General features: G+C 42.3%; 1 protein-coding gene across 1 annotated transcript in view; it reads left to right on the top strand.

Annotated features, from left to right (window-relative positions):
* The window catches only part of LOC139923632 (protein sidekick-1-like), a 210,974-nt gene that overhangs the window by 157,596 nt on the left and 30,878 nt on the right, over positions 1-22,500 (top strand). The window contains exons 18-27 of the mRNA XM_078282594.1: positions 627-808; positions 3,646-3,761; positions 7,791-7,986; positions 9,168-9,266; positions 10,485-10,676; positions 15,484-15,605; positions 15,696-15,808; positions 17,425-17,575; positions 19,476-19,728; positions 20,116-20,231. Of these exons, the coding sequence (XP_078138720.1) occupies positions 627-808; positions 3,646-3,761; positions 7,791-7,986; positions 9,168-9,266; positions 10,485-10,676; positions 15,484-15,605; positions 15,696-15,808; positions 17,425-17,575; positions 19,476-19,728; positions 20,116-20,231 (1,540 nt within the window). The remainder of the gene's footprint in view (positions 1-626; positions 809-3,645; positions 3,762-7,790; positions 7,987-9,167; positions 9,267-10,484; positions 10,677-15,483; positions 15,606-15,695; positions 15,809-17,424; positions 17,576-19,475; positions 19,729-20,115; positions 20,232-22,500) is intronic.

Genomic DNA, 22,500 nt, shown 5'->3' on the forward strand with positions numbered 1-22,500 from the left:
TTATTATTCCATTCAGCTCCATCAGATATGTACAATACCTAAGTGGTATTACACCTCCCAGTCAAGTCAGGCCATATATCCTTTTAAGTGGACATTTATATCACATGTACTGGAGCGAGGGCCTTGAATTGTACAGTATGCCGCATCTGATCTCTACCAGGGTTTGAGCCCAAAGCCTTCAAGGGATACTGACATGATTAGTGTAACTTCAGCCAAAAACATCCAGAATATCAGCTGTAACAGTGTCAGAAAGTGTTTCAGTTGTGATTTACAGGTTAAAATTTTTTTTCACTATATCTTTAATATATCCTCTCTGCCTTAGATGGCCAATACCACTGATACTGTATGACAGTTTGTAAATTTATAGTCTTGTGTCTGTGTGTCTGTGTGTTTGTGTGCGTGTGTGTGTGTGTGTGTGTGTGCGCGTGTGCATCCATACATATTTGTTGATATGTTTATATATGTGGGGGGTGGGTGTGTGTTTGTGTGGTTACATTTGCTTATATATGTTACCTACTTAGTTACTTACTTACTTTACTTACTTATTTACTTACTTTTTTACTTACATTTACGCGTGTGTGTGTGTGTGTGTGTGCGTGTGTGTGTGTGTGTGTGTGTGTGTGTAGGTACCGTCTGGCAGGGCTGCCGGGGGACTACCAGGAGAAGAACATCAGCAGCCCAGAGACCAACTACTGCCTGCTGAACGATCTGATCATCTGGACACAGTACCAGATCCAGGTGGCTGCCTACACCGGAGCCGGCCTGGGCGTCTACAGCAGCCCTGTCACCGAGTACACCCTGCAGGGAGGTGGGTAAATGTATAAGTAGACACACACACATTACACTATACCCACACAACATTAAGACACACACACACACACACTATATGGAGGGACGGGCTACATATCCCAGCTGGCCTGAGAGCGCCTGGGGACCCCCCAGGAGGAACTTGGAGGAAGTTGCTGGAGAAAAGGACATCTGGGATGCTCTACAAAATATAATATATGATGTGATACACAATAACATATAATAAACACACTTGCACAGAGGCACACAGTGTCTCTCCCTCAAACACTGATGAAATGGACATAAAAGGAGACATGAAAGAGTTGTGGAAAGAGAGAAGAATGTAAGTGAAGAGGGTGGAGGAGTGGAGGAGGGCGGCGTGGTTGTGGGGTAAATCTTATTTAAACAGGTGCTGTTCCCGCGCTGACTTTTACTCCAACAATATATTATCGTTGTTAAAGATGGGCTGAGCTACACACACACACACACACATACACACACACATACACACATGTGCACATAAAACTCACACAGTCATTATTACAAGAGTTCAGGACAGGTTTATGGACTCAGGAAAGGGAGTTAGGCTCATTAATTATTCTAATGCGGTTTAATGAGAGAGGCTGCAATGAATTGGACATTTTCTCTCTCTCTCTCTCTTTCTCTCTCTCCCCTCTGATGTTCACTACCTCTGAGAGGATAGGGTTGAACTCAGCGTTAGTCTCTGATAACATTTCTCTTCTCTCTCTCTCTCACATACAGGCATGCACGCATACTAACATTCCCCCTGAGGACAGAGTTTAGTGTTTTATCTGTTGCAGAGAGCTGTGAGGGGTTAGAAGCCGGTCCCCAGGAGTACAGTCAGCGCGGCAGGGGGGAGAGAGCATCTTTAACATCAATTAATCTGCCTCTCTCTCTCTCTCTCTCTGTCTCTCTCCGTCTCTCTTTCTCTTCCTCTTGCTCTGTGTCTTTTTCTCACTATCTCTCCTTCCATTATACTTCTTTTCTCATACATTTCCTTCAGGCTTTTCCTTCCATTTCACACCCCTTTCTTCATGTCTCTGCTCTTTCCGCGGCCTATATCTCACTCTGTGTGTGTTGTCTGGCCTCTTTGGCTCAAATAGACGATGTAAAGGGCATTCCCATAATGCAGCAGTGCATTATCACTCTGTGCCTCACTAGCATCAGCATAAACCCCTTACAGTGTAATCACCATAACGTGCACACACACACGCGCATACACACACACACTCACACACATAAACATTCACGTACACACATATACATGCACACACACACATTTCACACAGTCACACTCTGCTCTTCGCCCCTGTCAGAGGCATGCTGGCTTTAACATTATCATGGACCCTCTTTCTCTCACTGACCAGCTGGTCCAGCTTTGATAGCCTCTATATAACACACACACATACACACACAGACACACCCATACGCATACACATTCTCACAGTGACATGGAGGAAGAGGAAGAGGCAGAGATATGACAGGAGAGTAAACAGAAAAGAGACAGTGGACCAGTTTAAGGGCTGATGAGGTAGGACTGTGTCTTGCTTGTTTGAACAAATTATTACATGCAACCCTTGTTAACCGTACATTTTAGGTCAAATGTGGGCAAAACCAACAATTTATCTGCCCACCATTCCCTTTTGAAATTGGAACAAATTGTCCACATTGTGTAGGAGAGACTACATTCAGCCTATTATCCTGTAAATAAGTAGACGTCTTCCACAAACTGTCTTGTTAGAGACATTTTCCATCTTATCTCTCCACCCGCTGTCTTCTCTCCTTTCTCTCTCACTCTCTCTCTCTCGTTGGTTGGTAAACGATGATAGCCCAGGCCGGGTTTATAGAGACTTAAACAGACTCTTCATGACTCATCATTGCTCAGAATCGGTCATTCTCTCACACAAAGAACATCGCAGACAATTTATCCCTTATCATGAGAGTGAAATCATAGAGTCAGAGGTTTTGTCATCGGGGCCATTGCAGAATAGAAGAAAGAAAGGGAAGAAGAGACATGAGGGAGAAATGAATGATGGAGCGATGTCCATTTTAGATGGGTGTTATCCTAATTTCACGGTCATTGCTAAGCTAATTCTATGCAAAACATATTAGATAAGATGAACTTTATTGATCCCCGAGGGGAAATTGGGTCATTATTACAGCAAAGAATAGTAGTGTAGGTTGGAAAACAAAGAGTAATAAAGGATATAAAGAAAAACAAAATAAAGTTTAAGATAGAGTTAGTGAATTATGCTAATCAGGTATTGAAATGTGTCTCCACAATGGCTTGAATAAAATTTGCACAGGGATAGATGTTCACATATGAACATATTTACAAATTTACAGATGGCACCAATAATTCAGAGTCCCAGGCACCTCGACAGAAGTTGCTGAGAATTTTTCCTACAATTTCCTAGCTAATCTAATCTGTTGTTATACTGACACATCCCAGTCTCAAGCCCTTTTCTCTAACCTTAGGTTTTTAAATATCTACAAAGATGGTCTGTATGATGTAAATAAGTATTATTTAACTTATCTGGGTTTTGCAAGGTTAGCAAAATTCTTGAACATGAGATGTTGAGATATAGTTACGTATAGTTACGTATAAGATACGTACAACCAAATCTTTAAAAGCTAATGTTAAAAACAAGAGCATTAAAAAATTACTGAATATTCTGTAAATTTGCTCTCTTCAGCTTAAGCTTCCCAGGCTGAAAGTGTTCAGATTTCCAGTCAGTTAAATTTGTTTTGCCATTATATCTAAATGCTCTTCCTCTTCCTGTTGTTGGACCCATTCCAACTAAATGTGTGTGTGTGTGTGTGTGTGTGTGTGTGTAGTTCCTACAGCACCTCCGCAGGAAGTGGAGGTTGTAGCTATCAACTCCACCACCATCCGCTTCACATGGAACCCTCCACCACAGCAGTTCATCAATGGTATCAACCAGGGATACAAGGTAGGCCTTCGTGTGTGTGTGTGTGTGTGTGTGTATGTGTGTGTGTGTGTGTGTGTGTGTGTGTGTGTGTGCGCACCCGTGCATGTGTAAATATTGTGAAAATCTGTTAACCTCTCCTAGGAGTTTTAGCTTAAAGGCCAGCTCCCAGGATGCACTGCTCCACTCTTGTTTACCCCATACCTCTAGCCAAGCAAAGTGAGGGGTCAACTCAGGGGAAAATGAAAGAGAAAGAGAGAGAGAGAGAGAGAGGTTAGAAGGTCAAAAGAAAGGGTTAAAAAGTGAAAGAGTAAGAAGTGTTGAGAAAATAGGGAGCAAGAGACTGGAAAGAGCGAGAAATGGGAGATAATGATGAAGTGAAGCAGCAGCATGCAGGATAATGGGGAGGAGCATGAGAGTGAAGGAATGAAGAGAGTGAGTGGCCTATATGTATTAGTTCTGGTATATGATTTATTCTTCAGTGCATTGTGTCAACCAACCCCTGAGGAGCTGATTAACATGACAAAGAAAACACATCACGTACTTGCTGTGCGTCAGTGGCTCTGTGTGTGTGTGTGCACGTGTGTCTATGTGTGAGAGTGTGTGTGTGTGTCTTTGTCTTTGTGTTAGATGATAAACACTATATGGCTTTCTGTCTGTTTGATGTGATTCTCTGATATGTTTTCTCTATATGCCAGGCTCCACCACTCAAACTCAATAGAGCCTCCCAGTGTTATAACTGTGTGGGAATGCTGTGTGTGTGTGTGTGTGTGTGTGTGTGTGTGTGTCTTTGCGTGTGTTGTACTGGTTAGAGGACAGTAGGTAATGATATTAATTAAGAGAGGATATGAAGCAAAGCCTCATCTCATCTCATCCCCCCACAGATCACTGACTATATACAATACCCTTAATAATATAGCTCAATATATTACTGATTGCCAGAGAGGGAGCCACAGAGCCACTTCAGGGGAATTTGATAATTTGATCTGATGTTTTCCATCTATGTGTCCTTGAAACTGTCTTATTACTTACTTCTAATTTTGTGCAGGGATGGGATGCTTTTTTGTAGGACCGTTTAATGTTTAAAGAACAGTTTAAAGTTATCTGTCTGTCTGTCTGTCTGTCTATTTATCTACCCATCTATCTATTTATCTATCTATCCATCTATCCATCTATCTATCTATCTATCTATCTATCTATCTATCTCACTAGTCAAACACAGTTTACTGACAAACTCAAAAACAGAGCTTATTCAGAATAGGTTGACAGATAAAGAACAGTGCAGTAGGTTAGGCCTAATTAAACAGATTGGCATTTAGCCTGAATTCCCATGGCTGCTCTTCTAAACAACAAAGTGCCACGACTATGAACTTGTGCAGCATAAAACAAGTTCACCAGCCCTGCATAATGAAACAAGTTATAGGCCTTGGCCAAAGTTCAGGCAGTATTCGACCCCAGACCTGCAGAGGCACTTGTGGCACTAGAGGGGGCAACCTTAACCACTCGTCTATCTCTGAGCACGGCTGAGTTTATCCTAATGGGAGGTTACTGATTTACTGTATCTATTGTTCCTGGTGATGTCCTTGTTCCCGGCTCTGGGGATCACAATATGACTCATATAGATGTAATATGAAGTAGTGCTGTGCACAGTAGAATTCTTCAGTTTCCCACTCTTCTGTAGCCTCATTACTTAAGATATGAGGCATCGGTCAAATGTCAGATTTTAAATTGTGAAATTCTATTAACTTGGTACTCAAAGAAGTCACAAGAGTCCTTTTAACCAGTACCCTTCATTTCTCCATGCATTACATGTGCTAATTTGTAGTATAAAGATTCAGCCAAGGTTGGGCCTGTAACAAATTATTATTTTGCTAATCGATTATTCTGACAATTTTTTGGCGGCTCCAGAAGAGATGTAAACGTGTCATCACATTTCCATCAGCACGCTAGGTGATAGGAACTGAAGCCTCCATAAACATTACTACTGCAATTTAGCCATTAGCTTAAGATGTCGCTGTGCTAGTACTGCTGCAGTGCACAACAGGCTTTTTGTTTAAACATTAAGGAAGTTTTCTTAACGTGTCATAATAAATATCCTAAGTTATTTAACAGATTTACACTTACTGTGAAGATGTCATTATCCACACTGAAATATGTAACCTCAAGCCAGCCAGAGATAGCTAGAATGAGTATGGCCATTTTGCCTCCAAAATGAAAGCGTAAAAGTTTTGGCACTTTTGCCTCCGATTCTATTGCCTTTTGAAGCAGGTGTGCCACAGCTATGGATTTAAGTGCACTTTGTGATTTTGAAAAAAACTTTAAAAAAATTTAGTGCAGATTTCTCCTCACATATATTCATTATTTTCATTTTGGAAGTTTGTAATAGTCAAAAAAAAATTAGCAATTTGTGTTTGTCATAGGGATTTTATTTTGAAAATTCTGACCAGAAGTCATAGTTTTTTTTATTCTGGTTGGTTTGACACAGGCCAAGCAAGCTTCTTGTACATTAGCAGTAAATCAAGTAGATGGTGTACAGTGTGCATGTTACTACTTTACTACTACATTCTCACTGTTTGCTGTACAGAAGGCTTGCTTGAGGGCTTGTCATCTGCTGAACGCATCAGACATTTTCACAATACAAGCGAAAATTGATAGAGGCAATAGGTCTGAGTATCTGACAACAATGAGAAATATTCATCAATGTTTTGACATTTGTTGACATGGTCGATAATGTTGATTAATTGTTGCAACCCTAGTTCCAAATTGTGCCACACATGTAGTCAATCCTAAAATTGACCAAGTAATCTGTGTATGGTTAGACAGCTGCATTTAAAAAAAAACAAGCCCGTGCACAGTGTAAGCATCACAAAAAATACACATCTCAAATGGATTGCAATACAATGACCCTTGCACTGGACTCAGAGCTAACCTAAGTGAATATACATTTACCAGCAATAAGGCATTAAAGAGCCATTTCAGCTCATGATACTCAACACAACTTCTTCTGTTATGGCTGTGAGAAAACAGAAAGTTTTATTGATGGACACTCTACGTTTGTCAAGTGGTGTGTTTTTTTTCCAAAATGTGCTGAAAGATATGCAGGTGGCTTATAAACTCAGGCCACTTATTGAATTTATACACCACTAAGGCCTGTGGGCCAATGCACCGCTAAATTCTGATCACATTTACAACAATTTCAGTTCACACACATATACATGCACACATTTCAGTTCACATTTTACCCAGTTATTATTACCAGGAAAAGAGAACAATGTGGGTGCCATTTCACAGTGTTGCCCATGGCTTGTCTCTTTTGTTATGAATATGGAAGTGCATCCTTTTCAGTGAATTGTTTTTGTGGCTAAAGCAATAACGCAAACTAACCTGATGTGGTGCTGAATATAAAATAAGGCTTGTAACAGAAGTAATAGAGACAGATGCACCTCTCATTGGACCGTTTCTTTTTGCTTTTAGTTTGACTGATAATCTCCTGTATATTTGTCACCTTTTTTTTTTTTACTTCAAGTGCTCTTATGACTGATAATGGCCTACTGGCATGAATTTATGTGTAGTACACACCTGCCTAAACCTAAATATTGTTTAGTAGTTTTTATTTTAATTTGTTTTGCATACTCAAACGCAGATAAGTTTTGTCTGAGAAATAGTAATATGAATATTGCTATGCCATTTGTATGCCAGGTTTCTCACTGGCGATATTAAACTTTAATGACACAATGCTTGGGTGTCAGCCTAATTTGAAAAGATTCATGATATGCCTACCTTGTAGCCTATGCTGTAGTACAAATAATTTCTGCCTGGTAACAACAGTCTAAATAATGACTTTTGATTTTGGTAGCCTAAAGCTAAAACTATTCATTCAAAATAATCAACTAACAACAATTAATTAAAATTAAAAACAAACAAAAGAACAATGATGTAGGTGTTGCTGTGACCTGTGGGATTACACTGACCTTGTGTTTTTGTGAATTCAGCAGACATTAATGTGAGATAACCTGGAATGTCACCACTAACCAGCTTTCTCACTTAACACAGTTGTTGGTCTGGCCAGAACAGTCTCCAGAGGATATTACCATAGTAACCATCACCCCAGACTACCCGGGTTCCCGCCACACAGGATTAGTCAGTGGACTCCGGAAATTCACCTGGTACTTTGGCTCCGCCCTCTGTTTCACAACGCCTGGAGACGGCCCCCGCAGCCCCCCCACTCTGCTGCAGACACATGAAGATAGTGAGTACACACACACACACGCACACACACACACACATGCTTCAGTGTGAATGAAGCCAAAAGAGAACACAAAGAACACACTATCAGCCTCTCCTGTGAATGGTAATGAAAGTGTATTGACTCGCTCTGTGTCCTGTCCAGCTGTTTCTATCAGTTTGATACACAGCTGTGTACACAAAGCAGATCTATATCTATCCCTGTCTCTCTATTCTCCCTGGTCTCTCTTAGTCTCTGAGTTTCTTTTCTCTCTCTCTCTCTTTCTCTTGTTTATCTCTGTTCTTATTCCCTGCGCCCCCCCCTCCTTCCTTTCTTTCTTTCTTTCTTTCTTTCTTCCCCTGTCTTTGAAAAGGGCATTGATTCATGTGTTTTCAGCATATTTATAGGCTACTGTTCCACGGATAAACATAATAGCTACCACTCCCAAATGCAAGTACACATGCACACAGTCACACCGTCAAATAAACACAATAGCCTGTAGGCAGACAGACAAGCAATCATTACCAACCAGCAATTATCGAGTGGGAAAGAGATATTAGAAGCCTTGCGTACACATACACACACACACATGCACACACACCGACTCACACACGTACACACAGCCAGGGACAGGTATTGATTGGGAGTTGGGCGTGTTGCAGGGTTAACGGTGGGTGTAATTCTCGCTTGATGATAGCTTTGCGTGTAGGTGTGTGTGTATGTGTGTGTGTGTATGTGTGTGTGTGTGTGTGTGCAATTGTGTGTGAGTGTTATTGAATGTCTCAGATGAATAGCTTAATCGCTCTACAGGGAGAGGGGTTAGAGAACCATGGATGAAATGAGAAACGACAGTCATGTGTGCACGTGAGTGTGTGTGTGTGTGTGTGTGTGTGTGTGTGTGTGTTGGTCAATGCAGATGTGATTAGGAAGTGGTGTGTGAGGTTTCAGTGAGTGAGAGCAGTAGCTTATAGATGTATAGATATAGGAGGTGTGTGTGTGTGTATGTGTGTGTGTTTGGATGGGGGGGTTCCAATAGAGCACGTATCATGCATATTGGACAATATTACCATATTCATGCCCTTTAGTTAGGGGAATGGAAAAATATAACTTTTTTTTTTTTTAAATGGTTGCTTTTACAGTCAGGAAATATAACTAATGTGTGTGTGTGTGTGTGTGTGTGTGTGTGTTGTGTGTGTGTGTTTCAGAACCTGGTCCTGTGGGCCACCTGAGCTTCACTGAGATCTTGGACACATCACTCAGAGTCAGCTGGGCGGAGCCTGAAGACAAGAATGGCATCATCACAGGTTAGAATACCACAACATTAAAGTAAATACTACCAGTGGGTCCAGAAGCTCTAAAAGCTCACTCATCTTTTCCCTCCACTACCTCCGTCTTCCCTCCACAACCCAGAAACTGATTTTCATTCCGCTGTTATTTTCTGTCCAGATAGTGGATGAGACGAGAGAAGCTGCATCTCCTGAAGTCTGGAGTTTATATTTAAGTGTACTCCTCTCCGGGAAGTAAATCACATGATGGTTAGACATGATATGCCCAGCATAGCCCAATCAACTGATAATTACTTTGTAGTAAAACATCCCCTCCGAATTACTTCCTGGTATGAGGCAAGTAGTATCGAGGAGTCAAGCAGAGCGCCCTATAACTTCTATAGTTAGGAGGAGGACTATTTGTTTCATTAGCATTCTCCATTTAGTCCTTTTCTTTTTTCTTCTCTCTGGGTTCCAGGGTTCCCTCCCTCTCTCTGACACTGTTTATGTACTACTGATTCATCATCAGTTAATCCCTTCTCTCTGCAGCTTGTCTTCTCACATTACCTCCAACATGCCCTCATCCCACGCCTCGCAACACCCAGGGTGTTGTTTGTGTGGCGCATCACAAAGCTCAAAGCACTTTCCCCAAATTCATTCTGCCTCAGTTCCTCCATGGCTCTTTTAGACAATGGTGCTGGTGAACACGACAAGCTGCTGTGAATTAAGTGATTACACTATGTTGTGTGTGTGGATGCGTATTTGTCTGTGTGTTGACATGGCTGCACAACGTCCACCATTTATCAAGCACTTAAACAAGTCCACAGTCTAGCAGGACAAGGCTGCGATGGCTTTAAAATGATTCGCACACTCAAATAGACACGCACAGGATTGGTAAAATGGTTATTGAATGAAGGTCACCTTGTAGATTTAGTCTTTTCTCCTCAACCTGTTTTTCATCCTGCACCTGGTGAGCAGGGAGACAGATGAGGGACCATTCACACTCTCCAGGGCCTTACACACAAGTGGCCTCACACACAAATACATATGCACACACACACACACGTTTGAAGGTGGTGGAGTGTGATGCATGAGTGTGAAGATGTGAAGGGACAGACAGGGATTTTGACTGTAGTTACCCCTCCCACAGTCTTTCCCTCCTTTTGGCTTTTGGTGTCCCTCTCAGTGTGTGTGTGTGTGTGTCTGTGTGCCTGTGTGTGTGCCTGTATTAACCCAGCATGTGTTGTACACCTGCAGGCTATGTGTTGTGGTGGGAGGTGTCTGGTGTAAACTCGAGTCGCGAGGAGCGTTCCCTGTCCAACTCCACCCTGCAGTACCAGCTCACCGGCCTCACCTCCATCACCTCGTACTCACTACAGGTGGCAGCACTCACCGCCGCAGGACGGGGCGTGGTCACATCCTCCACCATCTCCACTGGGGTCCCACCAGGTCTGACACACACACACACAAACACACACACACAGACACACACACATACATACTGACTTGCAACACAGCTAGCTGCAACACAAGGGATTTGGAGCTGGTGACGGTGGATGTTAAAAAGAGATTTTACTTTCATGTGTATGTGTGTTTATGTGTGTGTGTGTGTGTGTGTGTGTGTGTGTGTTACCAGAGTAAATATGACTGATGAGCTCTTAAGATGCTGTTGTCTTTCCTCAGGCTGATAAGTGGCTGTTACTGCGCATCCATGAATCATCACCCACACAACCAGCACACACACACACACATACACACACAGAGTGAGAGTCATTTACAGCAACTTAGAGAGTGCGTTAGTGTGCGGTTGTTTGTGTGTGTGTGTGTGTGTGTGTGTGTGTGTGTGTGTGTGTTTGTGTGTGTGTGTGTGTGTTCCACACCATATTTGTGTGTGTATGACTGGTCTGTATGATTGGACCAAGGCCAAGTCGCAATCATTATTAGTGCTGATTAACTGCAAATGGCAAAGTCGAGGGAATGGAGAGATGGGAGAGGGAGGGAGAGACAATCAAAGAGAGAACAGGACTGAAGAAGGGAGAGCAAATAGAGAGACATAACAAGTGAAGAACAGAGAACAGAAAAATAATGCGATCTCCTAAGAACAGAAGACCAAAGTCTCAAAAACGGATTGAAAGTGAGATAGGGAAGTAGAGTAAAATGGAGGAAAAACCCAGATCATGCTGCAGGATTTTTGTCCTAACATTTTCAAATTACTAATTTATGAATAAAAGCAAAAAAAGGAAAGCAAGATGGATACAGACAGATCTTAGATTCAGAACGTATTCATTAATTCATGAAAGCAAAAGACAGAAGGAAAGACAGAGGATTGAAGAGGGGGAAGGAGAACTAAAGAATGAACAGAGAGAGAGTGGGAGAGAAAGAGAGACAGAGAGAGAGATCCACTGAGCACAGATTCTTGTCTTGTTTATTTATTCATGTATTCATGGAGTTGAGAGATTATTGTCATTCATCTGAGCAAGGCAGCTGATATCAAAGTTCCCACATTATAACCCTACAACTTTGCTACAAGCACTTAGACAGCAATGGTAGTGGATAGCTATAATTTGTCTTTATTTGCATACATGTATGTAGCTGTTTCCACAATAAATTGTCACGTTTCCATATTAACTGTACCCAGTAGTTTTATATTGGTGAAAAAATCCCCCAAATTTTGTACAAAATCTTTCCAATGTGTCCTGATGTACTGCAGTTTCAAAAGATGTGCTAGAACAAATTCCTTTTGCCTCAGCACTTAAGTTGTCAGGTGTGAATTCCATGGACATATTATACTATGTGGAAGTAGGGTATCATTTGGCCCCGCCCACTCCGCCATTGACCTTCCATGCTTCTCAGAATGGCACAGAAAGTGATAGCCGTTTATGAGCACATAAACTGAGCCGGAAGTTACCCGGGGGGGGGGGGACTTCAGGTAGTATTCACCAGTGGAATTGAACTAGCTACTGATCCTTCCTGTGCTGCAACATTAGATTCACTATTGCATACGCAGGCCTAGGGCAAGGTAGGCACAGAATAGTAACTTGTAGCTAATCTAGTCTACATTAGCAAAACAGGAGATAGACCATAATATGATTGGTCCCAATTCTGATAACAATTAACGATAGCTACATTACAGACACGTCTGTTTCCCAAGCAAAGTAACATTAAACTGAACTTATTGCCTGTGCACATCCTGATAGATTTGCAATTGAGAAGGCATTTGGCAAAGCTGACGATGCAAAACCCCCCAAAACATTTGTGTGACCAGTTGACCAAATAGGGTGCATATGGGAGAAGGGGTAACCTGGCTGATTGATTTGCAATTGGAAAGACAATACAGGGCTGATTACCCTATAAAGATTTGTATAGCAGGTGAACAATTACTACATGGGGGTGGGTGGCAAAGTTACACAATACAGCTTACTGTGAACAGATATAGAGAGATAATAGAGTGCTAGAGCAATGTGACTCAAAATAAAAGGTGTTCATTACTTGTTCATGTGTTGGCATTACTGAAAACACGATGTTACTAGATGGAATATTGGGTTATAGTGCTTGTTCACTCCAGACATCTTCAGTAGACAACATCCTCCGCTTTGACTGGCTTTTGCCACTTTGCTCCCCACCACCCCAGTGCTCATGCAAGATGGCGTCCCATACTCGCGCTCACACTCACGCTCACACTCTTGCGCGTGCATCACATGGAGCTGAATTTTCGTCCCATTTAGCCACAGCTCTCAGCCAGCCGCAGGTCCCTTGACTGCCCCCTTGGTGTGTTCTACCAGGTTCAGACACTGTGTGTGTGTCAGACATTTTTAATGCTAGAATCGAATGGATTAGACCAGATGACACTATAGTACATGCGATCAACCAAATATAATAAACAGAAGTGGTTGAAAAGTGAGTCTGAAGTGCCAATTGAATGAGACAATTTAGAGCAAAGTGGATTGTGATGAGTTTTGATAGGATCAATTTCATTAACGGAAACAAGCTGTCATTTATTTCATTTGTATGGACAAGATAAAAAGTCCAACAATTCAGCCCACGTCTCCAGAGCAGTTGTCAAATGTGCTGTCTGCCAGCCCAATGCCAATTCAATTCAACAACTGTCAGTGAAGAGCTCTATTCTCAGCCAGCTATAAATTTTGTCTGGCATTTGAAAGGTGCAGTTGTAAACCTATCACTGGAATATTTAGTTATGGTTGCTGTATTCATGAATACGAAACGTATTATTATTCCTATATAATTTATTCCAGGCTAATAAAAAACTCACTGCCAGGAGAAAATAATGGTTGTCTGCTGGTTGTATGCTGTTGACAGAATTCAATGCGGCTCTCTGTCTGAATGTGACAGAAGCTGCTGCTCAAACTTTTAGTCGATGATGTTCAGCAGCACCAGCTGAGAAACAAGTTGGGCTTTCTCAGTGATGCCATCGTCAGCAGAGGCTTCATGTTTGTAAAGGAGGTCCTGAAAGTTGTAATTGGATGATAATCATGATCAGAAAAAAACAAACAAAAAAAAAACAGAAGCTCATTGTTTTTCCTATCTGCAAGTTTCTAGTGACACAATTTGCATAGATGAGAAGCTCATTTCAAAATAAATCCAGTCTTTTTTTTTTTAAATTTGAATTACTATATGACTAGTCCATTGTTCTCTCTTCTAATCATTTTCCCTAACTGGTAAATGACACACACTTGAAAGCCAATTGAAAGCCAAAGTGTGTGAACACTTCCCGGTTGGGGAAGAAAAACATTGTAATTTTGCCTGACAAGCGATCCACTAGCCAAAGTAGCTTTTTAAAAGTAGATATTTATAAGTTTGAACTATGTCAGAGATTATTTGTGGGAGGAGAGAATTAAGATACAAAGATATATACAAATCAAAATATGAGGATATATATTGGCTACATCTTGTGGGCTGCGCTTGGGAATGTGTGTATGCTGTACGGGTGTAGTGATTATCCCATGTGCAACAGGGATTTGGGCTAAGTGATCAGATAGAGCTGCCAACTGATCAGACAGAGTATCAGATGTATCTTGGAATGGGCATGATTTTTTGTTTTTGGAGTGGAGGAGGTAATTTACAAGCCAAGCCCCCACACCTTTGCTGCTACTTGTTCCCCTCTGAATGGTGGAGAAGGCCGGGCCTTAGGTTCCTGCTACTCGTCACCCACATTGCCCGCAGCCTGTCTGTCTTTACTGCAATGGAGATGGAATAGTGTCAGAATACAAATGGGTCAAACATAAATTATGAGGCTCACAGCCTAGCAAGACATTTATAGGCCTGAAATGGACTTTAGTGAACTGTGCATTTAATTCACCTCTCGCCTCCACCGGTGTTCAGATTTATCTCTCACTGTATTGTATCATAGACCTTGTAAATATGAAACAAATTGCTTTGACAGATAGAGATACAGAACCGTAGAATCACAAGCCTGCGTGTTTTGCCAAAATGAACAATTATAACCAAAGACACAGATGGTACATACAACAAAGCAATAGGCTTATTTAACTAAATTGGGCACACTTCTCCCGATACAGATTATATCTGAAAAGAAGAGAAAATAGTTGGACTCATTAAAAAACAGCATGGGGGACAGAAGTTTCATACAATTACTTGACTCAGCCATACTTAATGCCTGTCTTGTACTTTACTCATTCTTGGTGACACAATTTCCTTCTTTTCCTCTCTGTGTTATAATTGTTATTTGAACTGTGTTAGGGATATGGGCATGTTGCAACAGGCAGTTCTGACAACATTATTTAAAGTTTTGGCATTGTGCATATTTGTATCCCTTCATGGATAAATGTAGATATTCAAACAATGTTTTGATCATTCTATTTGAAATAATTTACATGATTTAACAATCCTTGGGTGTAAAATGCCACAAGGATTTCTTCTTGAACAAAACACTAGTCTTTCCAAATAAATTTGAAATAGCTATTGCACCAGTAAGCTGAGGTGATTTTAGTTGAAGGAATTTGTAACCCAACATTAAAAAGTAACAAATGCAGTGCTCAAACTACTGCCATTTTCATAAAAGACATTATTATGTGTACAACAGTACCACAGCTGGTGGCCACTAAATATTTTATACAACTGCCTTAATTAAATCATATAAAAGTCAGAAAATATGCTTCATAGCCTCTTATCTGTGATTGGAAGTGCCCTGCGGATATACAGTATAGCTGTATGTTTCTGTGTTCATGAAACTGTAGCTTAGAGTAAAGCAGGATTCTTTCTGTTTCCTCCTCTGTAGAACTTCCTGGTGCACCATCTAACTTGGTCATCTCCAACATCAGCCCTCGGTCTGCCACACTGAAGTTCCGCCCTGGCTCTGATGGCAAGACGGCCATATCGCGATGGATCGTAGAAGGACAGGTACGTGTGTGTGTGCGTTTGGTGTCTGCTAATCTTGGAAAACAACTTTCTGCCATAACGTACCCTGACTGCTCTCTCTCTCCTCAGCAGGTAGTGAAGGAGGATGGGAAGGAGGAGGTGTGGAGAGTTTTGTACCAGAAAGACAACCAGCCAGACGCAGACACACTGGAGATCCCCGAACTCACCCCGTTCACCCAGTACAGGTCAGCCGCAAACACTCACAGCCTAACACAGGAACACACACAAGTGCACAGATACACACAAACACAAACACACACACACACACACATCTTGCTTTCCTTCAGTTTCTGCAGTATTGCAAGACTCAGGTGAAGTTAGATAAATCACACAGAGACACAGAGAGACAGTTCCATCTGAGACTTTTCTGTTTGTCAGCACCTTCACAGCTGCTGCATGCAGATCCTTATTACCCTCCTGCAACTAGCTAGAGGGAAGGAGAGGGGAGAGGAGAGGAGAGGAGGGGGGGGGGGGGGGGACAATGGCAGGGGAGAAGAAAGGTGATGAGAAAGGGGGAAGGGCAGCAGAGAGCATTAGGGAAGAGAGGAGACAGAGGGATAAGAGACAAGGAGCAGAGGAAATAGAAGAGGAGAGGGGGGATGTCTAATCCCTGCTATAGGGCCTTGGGGAGCCTGCAGTTTTCTAAGTGTGATCTATTGGCAGTCAGAACAGCAGCAACTCTTCCTGCGCTCTCTCTCTCTCTCTCTCTCTCTCTCTCTCTCTCTCTCTCTCTCTCCCTCCCTCTCTTTATCTATCTATCTATCTATTTATCTATCTATCTATCTCTTGCTCGTGTCTTGCTCTCTCTCTCTCTGTCCCCCTTCACCTTTAATGGGATTGTGGTGCGTGTGTTGTGCACTCTCAGGGATTATGTTGTCACAGGCGACACCGTTGGGACGTTGGATGAAGTGATGCACTTGTCTCTGTTTCTTATCCCCCTTTTTTAAGTCCCTCTTTACACCCTCCTCTCTATCTCTCGACACCGGGATGGGAACTTATAGATGTAGTCATCCTTCACACACACACACACACACACACACACACACACACACACACACATATATACTCTCATCGCCCCCCCACACTGAGACATGGTTGCATTTAGAAGTAACAAAAGTAACAAGTGCTCCCTCATGGCTGTGTGTGTCAACAGCCAATCCCTCTTTCTGACTGAATGTCTTCATCCTCAGACAACTTAACAACACTACAGTGGACTCTTCAGGAGCAGAGAGGATAGCTCAGACTGAAAGCCCCTTGTGGTGAAATATGACTGTTGTTTAAGTTGTGAAGCAACATAATACAAACAATTGTCCTTTCTAGGAATTTGAATCCAAATAGCCCAAAATATTTGTTCTTCACTGTTGTTGTGAGGAAGTCTTGTTGACTTGTTCACGTGCACTGGAACATTTTGATTGCCATGCATCACATAAGGGCCGCTTGTTTTGAATTGAGCTGTGATTTTGTTCACAGGGAGTTTTAAGTCCCTATGAAATGAACTCCCATTACTTTTACTTCCTGGAAAACAGAGTATCTCTCATGGTGTCCTCATTCTGCACTAGTAGGCATAAATATAAATTTCTAACCAATAAAACCATCAGATTTTTTAACGATCCCACCCCTCCGCATCCATCCCATCTAATAAAATTGCCTTTCTCTCCCTGACTCATATTCCATTGGTTTAGACTTTTGAATGATCCCTCACTGCATTACAAACATCCTGTTTCAACAGGAAATGCATCAAATCAAGGAAGTGAAGATGCCATTTCACGGGGTGTTAAACTGTGCTTTCTGTTCTCGCCAGGTTCCGTATGCGACAGGTGAACATCGTGGGTTCCAGTCCCCTGAGCGCCCCCTCCAGGCTGATTCAGACCTTACAGGCTGCCCCCGACACGCACCCCTCCAACCTCACCCTGCTGTCTGCCACGCAGACCAGCCTGCGCTTCAGCTGGAAGGTAGCACACACACACAGATACACAGTAAGATACACAGTACCCATTTTCATTGAAAGCTTACATTCAAATTACATTCAAAGAGTTTTTTATGTGTTGTTAATTTGGCTGGGTAATTCATGGGGATGTTCTTAATGTCATTGTGTGCACTACAGAATTGTAGTGTGTGTGTGTGTGTGTGTGTGTGTGTGTGTGTGTATGTGTGTACGTGCATGTCCATCTGTGTGTGCATGTGTACTCACCAGCAGCAGGGCTGAGCAGGTTGAGTGGGTGACAGCCTATAATCAGTGTCTCTCCTGGTTATCAGTGCTAACACTAATCTGTCACATTTCCCATTCACTGCGCGGACCGCTAGCAGCATAAATTGCAATGTAATTTTCTCCTTACTGTCTTTTCTCTTGCTCTTTTTCCTGCTCTGCCTCTCTCTCTCTCTCTGCCTCCCTCTCTCTCGTTCTCTTCCTCCCCCCACCCCTCCTCTATTATAACATAAATGGAGAACAGAGTATTTTCCATTTAAGAGTTGGAATGAGAAAAAGAGCCTGTCAAATCAGACACAGAGACTGAGGCGCTATGCGCTACCTGTGCAGCATGCTAATGTGATTTTACCTGCATGTTAGCGCCAAGGCTAAGCTATATGGGTTTTCCGGCTGTAATGGAACCATCACAATGGTTTTAGCTAAGGCTATTATTCTAAGCTGCCTATTAAGGGTAATAAAGCTAATGTGACATTCTGTATTATGGCTCCTCAATGCTAAGCTGGGCTAAATCACTGGGATATTTAAAATAGCTTGGTGTCTCGCTTCCTTGTCTGTGTTGCCTGGTACAGAGTGCAGTGTACAATGGTAGTTAAAAATATTCTGTGGAATTAGGTATCAAGAGCAAACTAAACTCTCTGCTGAGGTGATTTTAGGACACTGAATAATAGGTGGTTGTGGCTGTGATGCACAATGACAAGGAGGGTCACGGGGATGAGAGGAGAGGTTGATAGAGAAAAGGGGTAGAGAAGGGAGAAGGAGGGTGACAGGAAATGAGAGAGGGAGGGAAGGAAAGAGGATGACAGTTAGTTAGATGGTGAAAAAGAGAGGGAGTGCGGAGGGTGACAGGGAGAGAGAGAGAGAAGGATCGAGAGACGGGATGTCAAAGGGGAGAAAACAGTAAAAGGTTTTTAAGATGTGCTTCAGAGTTTGACACCATCACATAAATAACCATATTTTTGAGAGCTGCAAAATGCTTTTTCATTTATGTGTGCGTGCGTGCATGTGTGTAAGTGCATATGTGTTTGTGTGTGTGTGTGAGTGTGAGAGAGAGCGCAGGAGTCTGAGCGTTGGTCGATGTCGGTGTGCATCATGTCTTTGTGTGCATGTCATGACTTAAATGTGAGTGTCCTTTTTGTTTTTGTGTGTGTTGCTGTTGTGTATGTGTGTGTCAGTTTGATTTTTTCTGCCTGCATGCAAGATAGATTGAAGTCATATTAAATACATTTCTCATTTCTCACTCCCCTCAGGACATTGTATCATCTTGATTGAGAGGAATTGCTTCTTATTGTTTCACAGAACAACAAGCTTCTGCAAGATCAAAAGATCAACCAAATTAACATTTTACTAATCACAACTATACCAAATGCTATACTCTTCCATCGGCTTCTCACTTAATCATCCTTTAGTTAATTACACAGTTCAAGACTGAAACACTAGCTGCAGGGTAAAACATAACAGGACCTCACATATAGTGCAGATACAATACATACCGAATGACGGTAAACTCAACATAAACACACTTCAAGACTACATTGAAGGTCCAAGAACTGCATCAGGCATAGTCACACACGTGCATGTAGAGCGAGGCTGGTATATGGCAAAGCACCTCTCTCTAATCTCCTCTTTTTCTCCTCCTCCTCCTGCAGCCCCTCCCAGAATCCCAGTACAACAGCAGTCCAGAGACAGTGGGGTACCGGCTGTGCGTGCGGCGGACGGACGGCCAGGGGGAGGACAGGACCGAGGAGGTGGAGGGAGCGGGGCTGAAGGCAGGAGGGAGCAGTGAGGCCACAGTGGAGGGCCTGGATCCCTGGACCCAGTACCAGGTTCAGATACAGGCCTACAACGCCATAGGACCAGGACCGTGGAGCAACACCGTCACCGCACACACCACAGAATCTGGTAGGACACACACACACATACACACACAAACCTCGATTTGCTCTTATTTCCAATTTCCAAGTGTCCAAGTCCAATAGAGCTATCTGGCCAAGAGATTGTATTAGCAGGGTATAAGAAGACAGATGGATAGGGAGTAAAGTGCTCCCCATTAGTTCCCTTAGTCTCCTCTCATCCTGGCACCTCGCTCTCCCCTCTACACTCTCCTCCCTCGATCGCAGTGAAGGGAAGATTGACGGAGAGAGGGAGGGAGAGGGAGGGGGAGATGATTGAGATGAAATCGAAGATTGGTTCAAAGGGTGAAGTAGCGCTGAGTAGTGTGCGTGTGCTTCTGTGTGTGTGTGTGTGTGTGTGTGTGTGTGTGTGTGTGTGTGTGTATACATTCTCTAGTTCCGTCCGGAGCTCCAGTGAATGTGACTGCTGAGGCAGTGAGTTCTACCAGGATCCTGCTCACATGGACTCATCTCCCCCAGACACAGAGGAACGGAGTCATATTAGGATATAAGGTACACACAATCATACACACGTACACACACACACACACACACACACACACACAAAATCCTGCACTTGCATTCTCAAACTTGACCCATTATCTCTTCCCCAACTCCAACACTTTCTCACACATTCACACACACACACACACACACACACACACGTATGCATGCACACAGACACACAAGTGTCATCACACAAGAAGCTGGTATAAGACTAGTATGATGTAATGTCCTGTAACTGCTGTAGTTTGTTTTTCCTACATTGATAATTACTGTTTTTAAAAGCCCTCTGCAAAGTGCGTGTGGGTGTGTGTGCGTGTGAATGTGTGTGTGTGTGTGTGTGTGTGTGTGAATGTGTGTGTGTGTGTGCGTGTGAGTGTGTGCGCGCATATGTGTGAAGCTTTAATGTTTAATACCCTTGCATAAGACAGTGTTCTGCTATCATGGCATAGAAATAATGGCTGGCATATCCGCTTATGAAAAAGAAGAATAATTCACAAAGCTTATGGGTTTGGATGTTGTTTCTTTCACCTTTCAACATAAGGACTTATTTGAATTTCACCCCCGCTGATACCATTTGACAAAGTTTTGCATAATTGTTTGATTGCTCTTGTTGATATATTAAAAACATTTAACTAATACTATGCAAGAGAAGGTGATTTGTTGAGTATGCATGCATGTTCTAAATTTCATTTCATCTCATTTATTTATTTATTTTTAAACAGGGACAGTGCACATTAATTGACCCCAGGGTAAATGTGCCAGTGTTAGCCAGCTGGCTAATTTTCAGCTGTAGTCCCTGTGACCAGATGTTATTAGCCAGAAACTGTAGTTAAAAATACATATAGTTAAAAATACAAATGCAAATATACTTTGTCAGACACTGCCAGCCCCTGCCTTATGCCTTAGTGTTTAAGTCCAGACTTATTGTCCCATTTACTCACCGTATCAATCTACAATCTACCCCCATTGCCTCCTTACCAACCCATCCTTTTCTGGTACTCCCCAGTTTACGGACCACTAAGATCCATTAGCTGTGTCTGTCCTAGGTAGCAATAACACAATCATAACAATAACAGTGGTGGGCGGAATATAGGTAGAAGCAAACCTTTGCTAAGATTGGTCCATACCATTTCTACCAGATGAGCCAAAAAGGCAGAAGGCAAACAATCTTTGCTTCAACATTAGCCATGCAGACGCATTTTAAGCAGTTAGTCATTAGTCGCAAAATTGCTGAAAACATGGGTAAGACTGAGACATTGATCGAGCTTGATCGAGATTGATCTTGTGCGAACTGAAACTGAAACAAGCACACCTCCTAATCTCCGACCAAACAAAACCCAACAGAACAAAGATGAAGAAGAGATTTCCTAAAAAAAAGGGGGCAGCATCCTCCTTTGTGTGGACATGGTTGAGTTATAAAAACAGAAAAATACAGAAAACTGTCATCTGGAAGCTTTGTAGCGTGTCATCTGCCAGGGGTAGTAACACCAGCAACCTATTTTACCACTTGAAGATCACACATGTGGGCTTGAATATTGAATATTAATATGATTGAATTTGAGTGTTCCAAATGAAAAAAGTCAAAATACATACTCCTAGGAAACCCCTAGGAGAAACAGGCATTCCCACAGGGTTTTTGTTCTCATAAAACATTTCTCAAATGACGTTGCCAGAAAAACAACTATACCGTGATATAAGTTTTAGGAATACTGTGATAAAATTCAGGCCTTATCGCCCACCACAAAATAATAATAATATCTCTGAACAGAACAATGCTGAGCTCTACAGTGCATCACGTTCCCGTTAGTGTGGATTTTTGTACTCTCCTGAGGAAAACACTGAACAGCATGCCTACCATGTTAATCAGCAGGAAGAGGCTGGCAGCAGCACCTCATCAACACCTTTGGTCCTCCAGCAAGTGCTGAATAGTACTCTTACCTCCCGCAATCCACTCCACCTGACTGTTTCTTTTTTAAGACACACAAGAGGTGACATTTTCCCTCAAAATGTTCTCAAGTGCAGCAGAAATGCGTATGTGCATGAGAGAGAAAGAGAGAGAGAGAGAGAGAGAAAGGACAAGAAAGAGCAGTTCTTGACGCCGATATTCAAATTGTCCTTCCTGTCTTGAATAAGTTGTTTTTCTGCCGGTGATAGTACAGTCTGTCTTGTAGATTTATTTATTTATTTTTAGATGTGGGCGGTGGCGGTTTTGAGATGAGACCCAAGTTTGCACCTGGGCCCATTTCAGGATCAGTTCAAGTAGGTGTTGCAATTA

This window comes from Centroberyx gerrardi, chromosome 3 (assembly GCF_048128805.1).
Source record: "Centroberyx gerrardi isolate f3 chromosome 3, fCenGer3.hap1.cur.20231027, whole genome shotgun sequence".
Lineage (NCBI taxonomy): Eukaryota > Metazoa > Chordata > Actinopteri > Beryciformes > Berycidae > Centroberyx > Centroberyx gerrardi.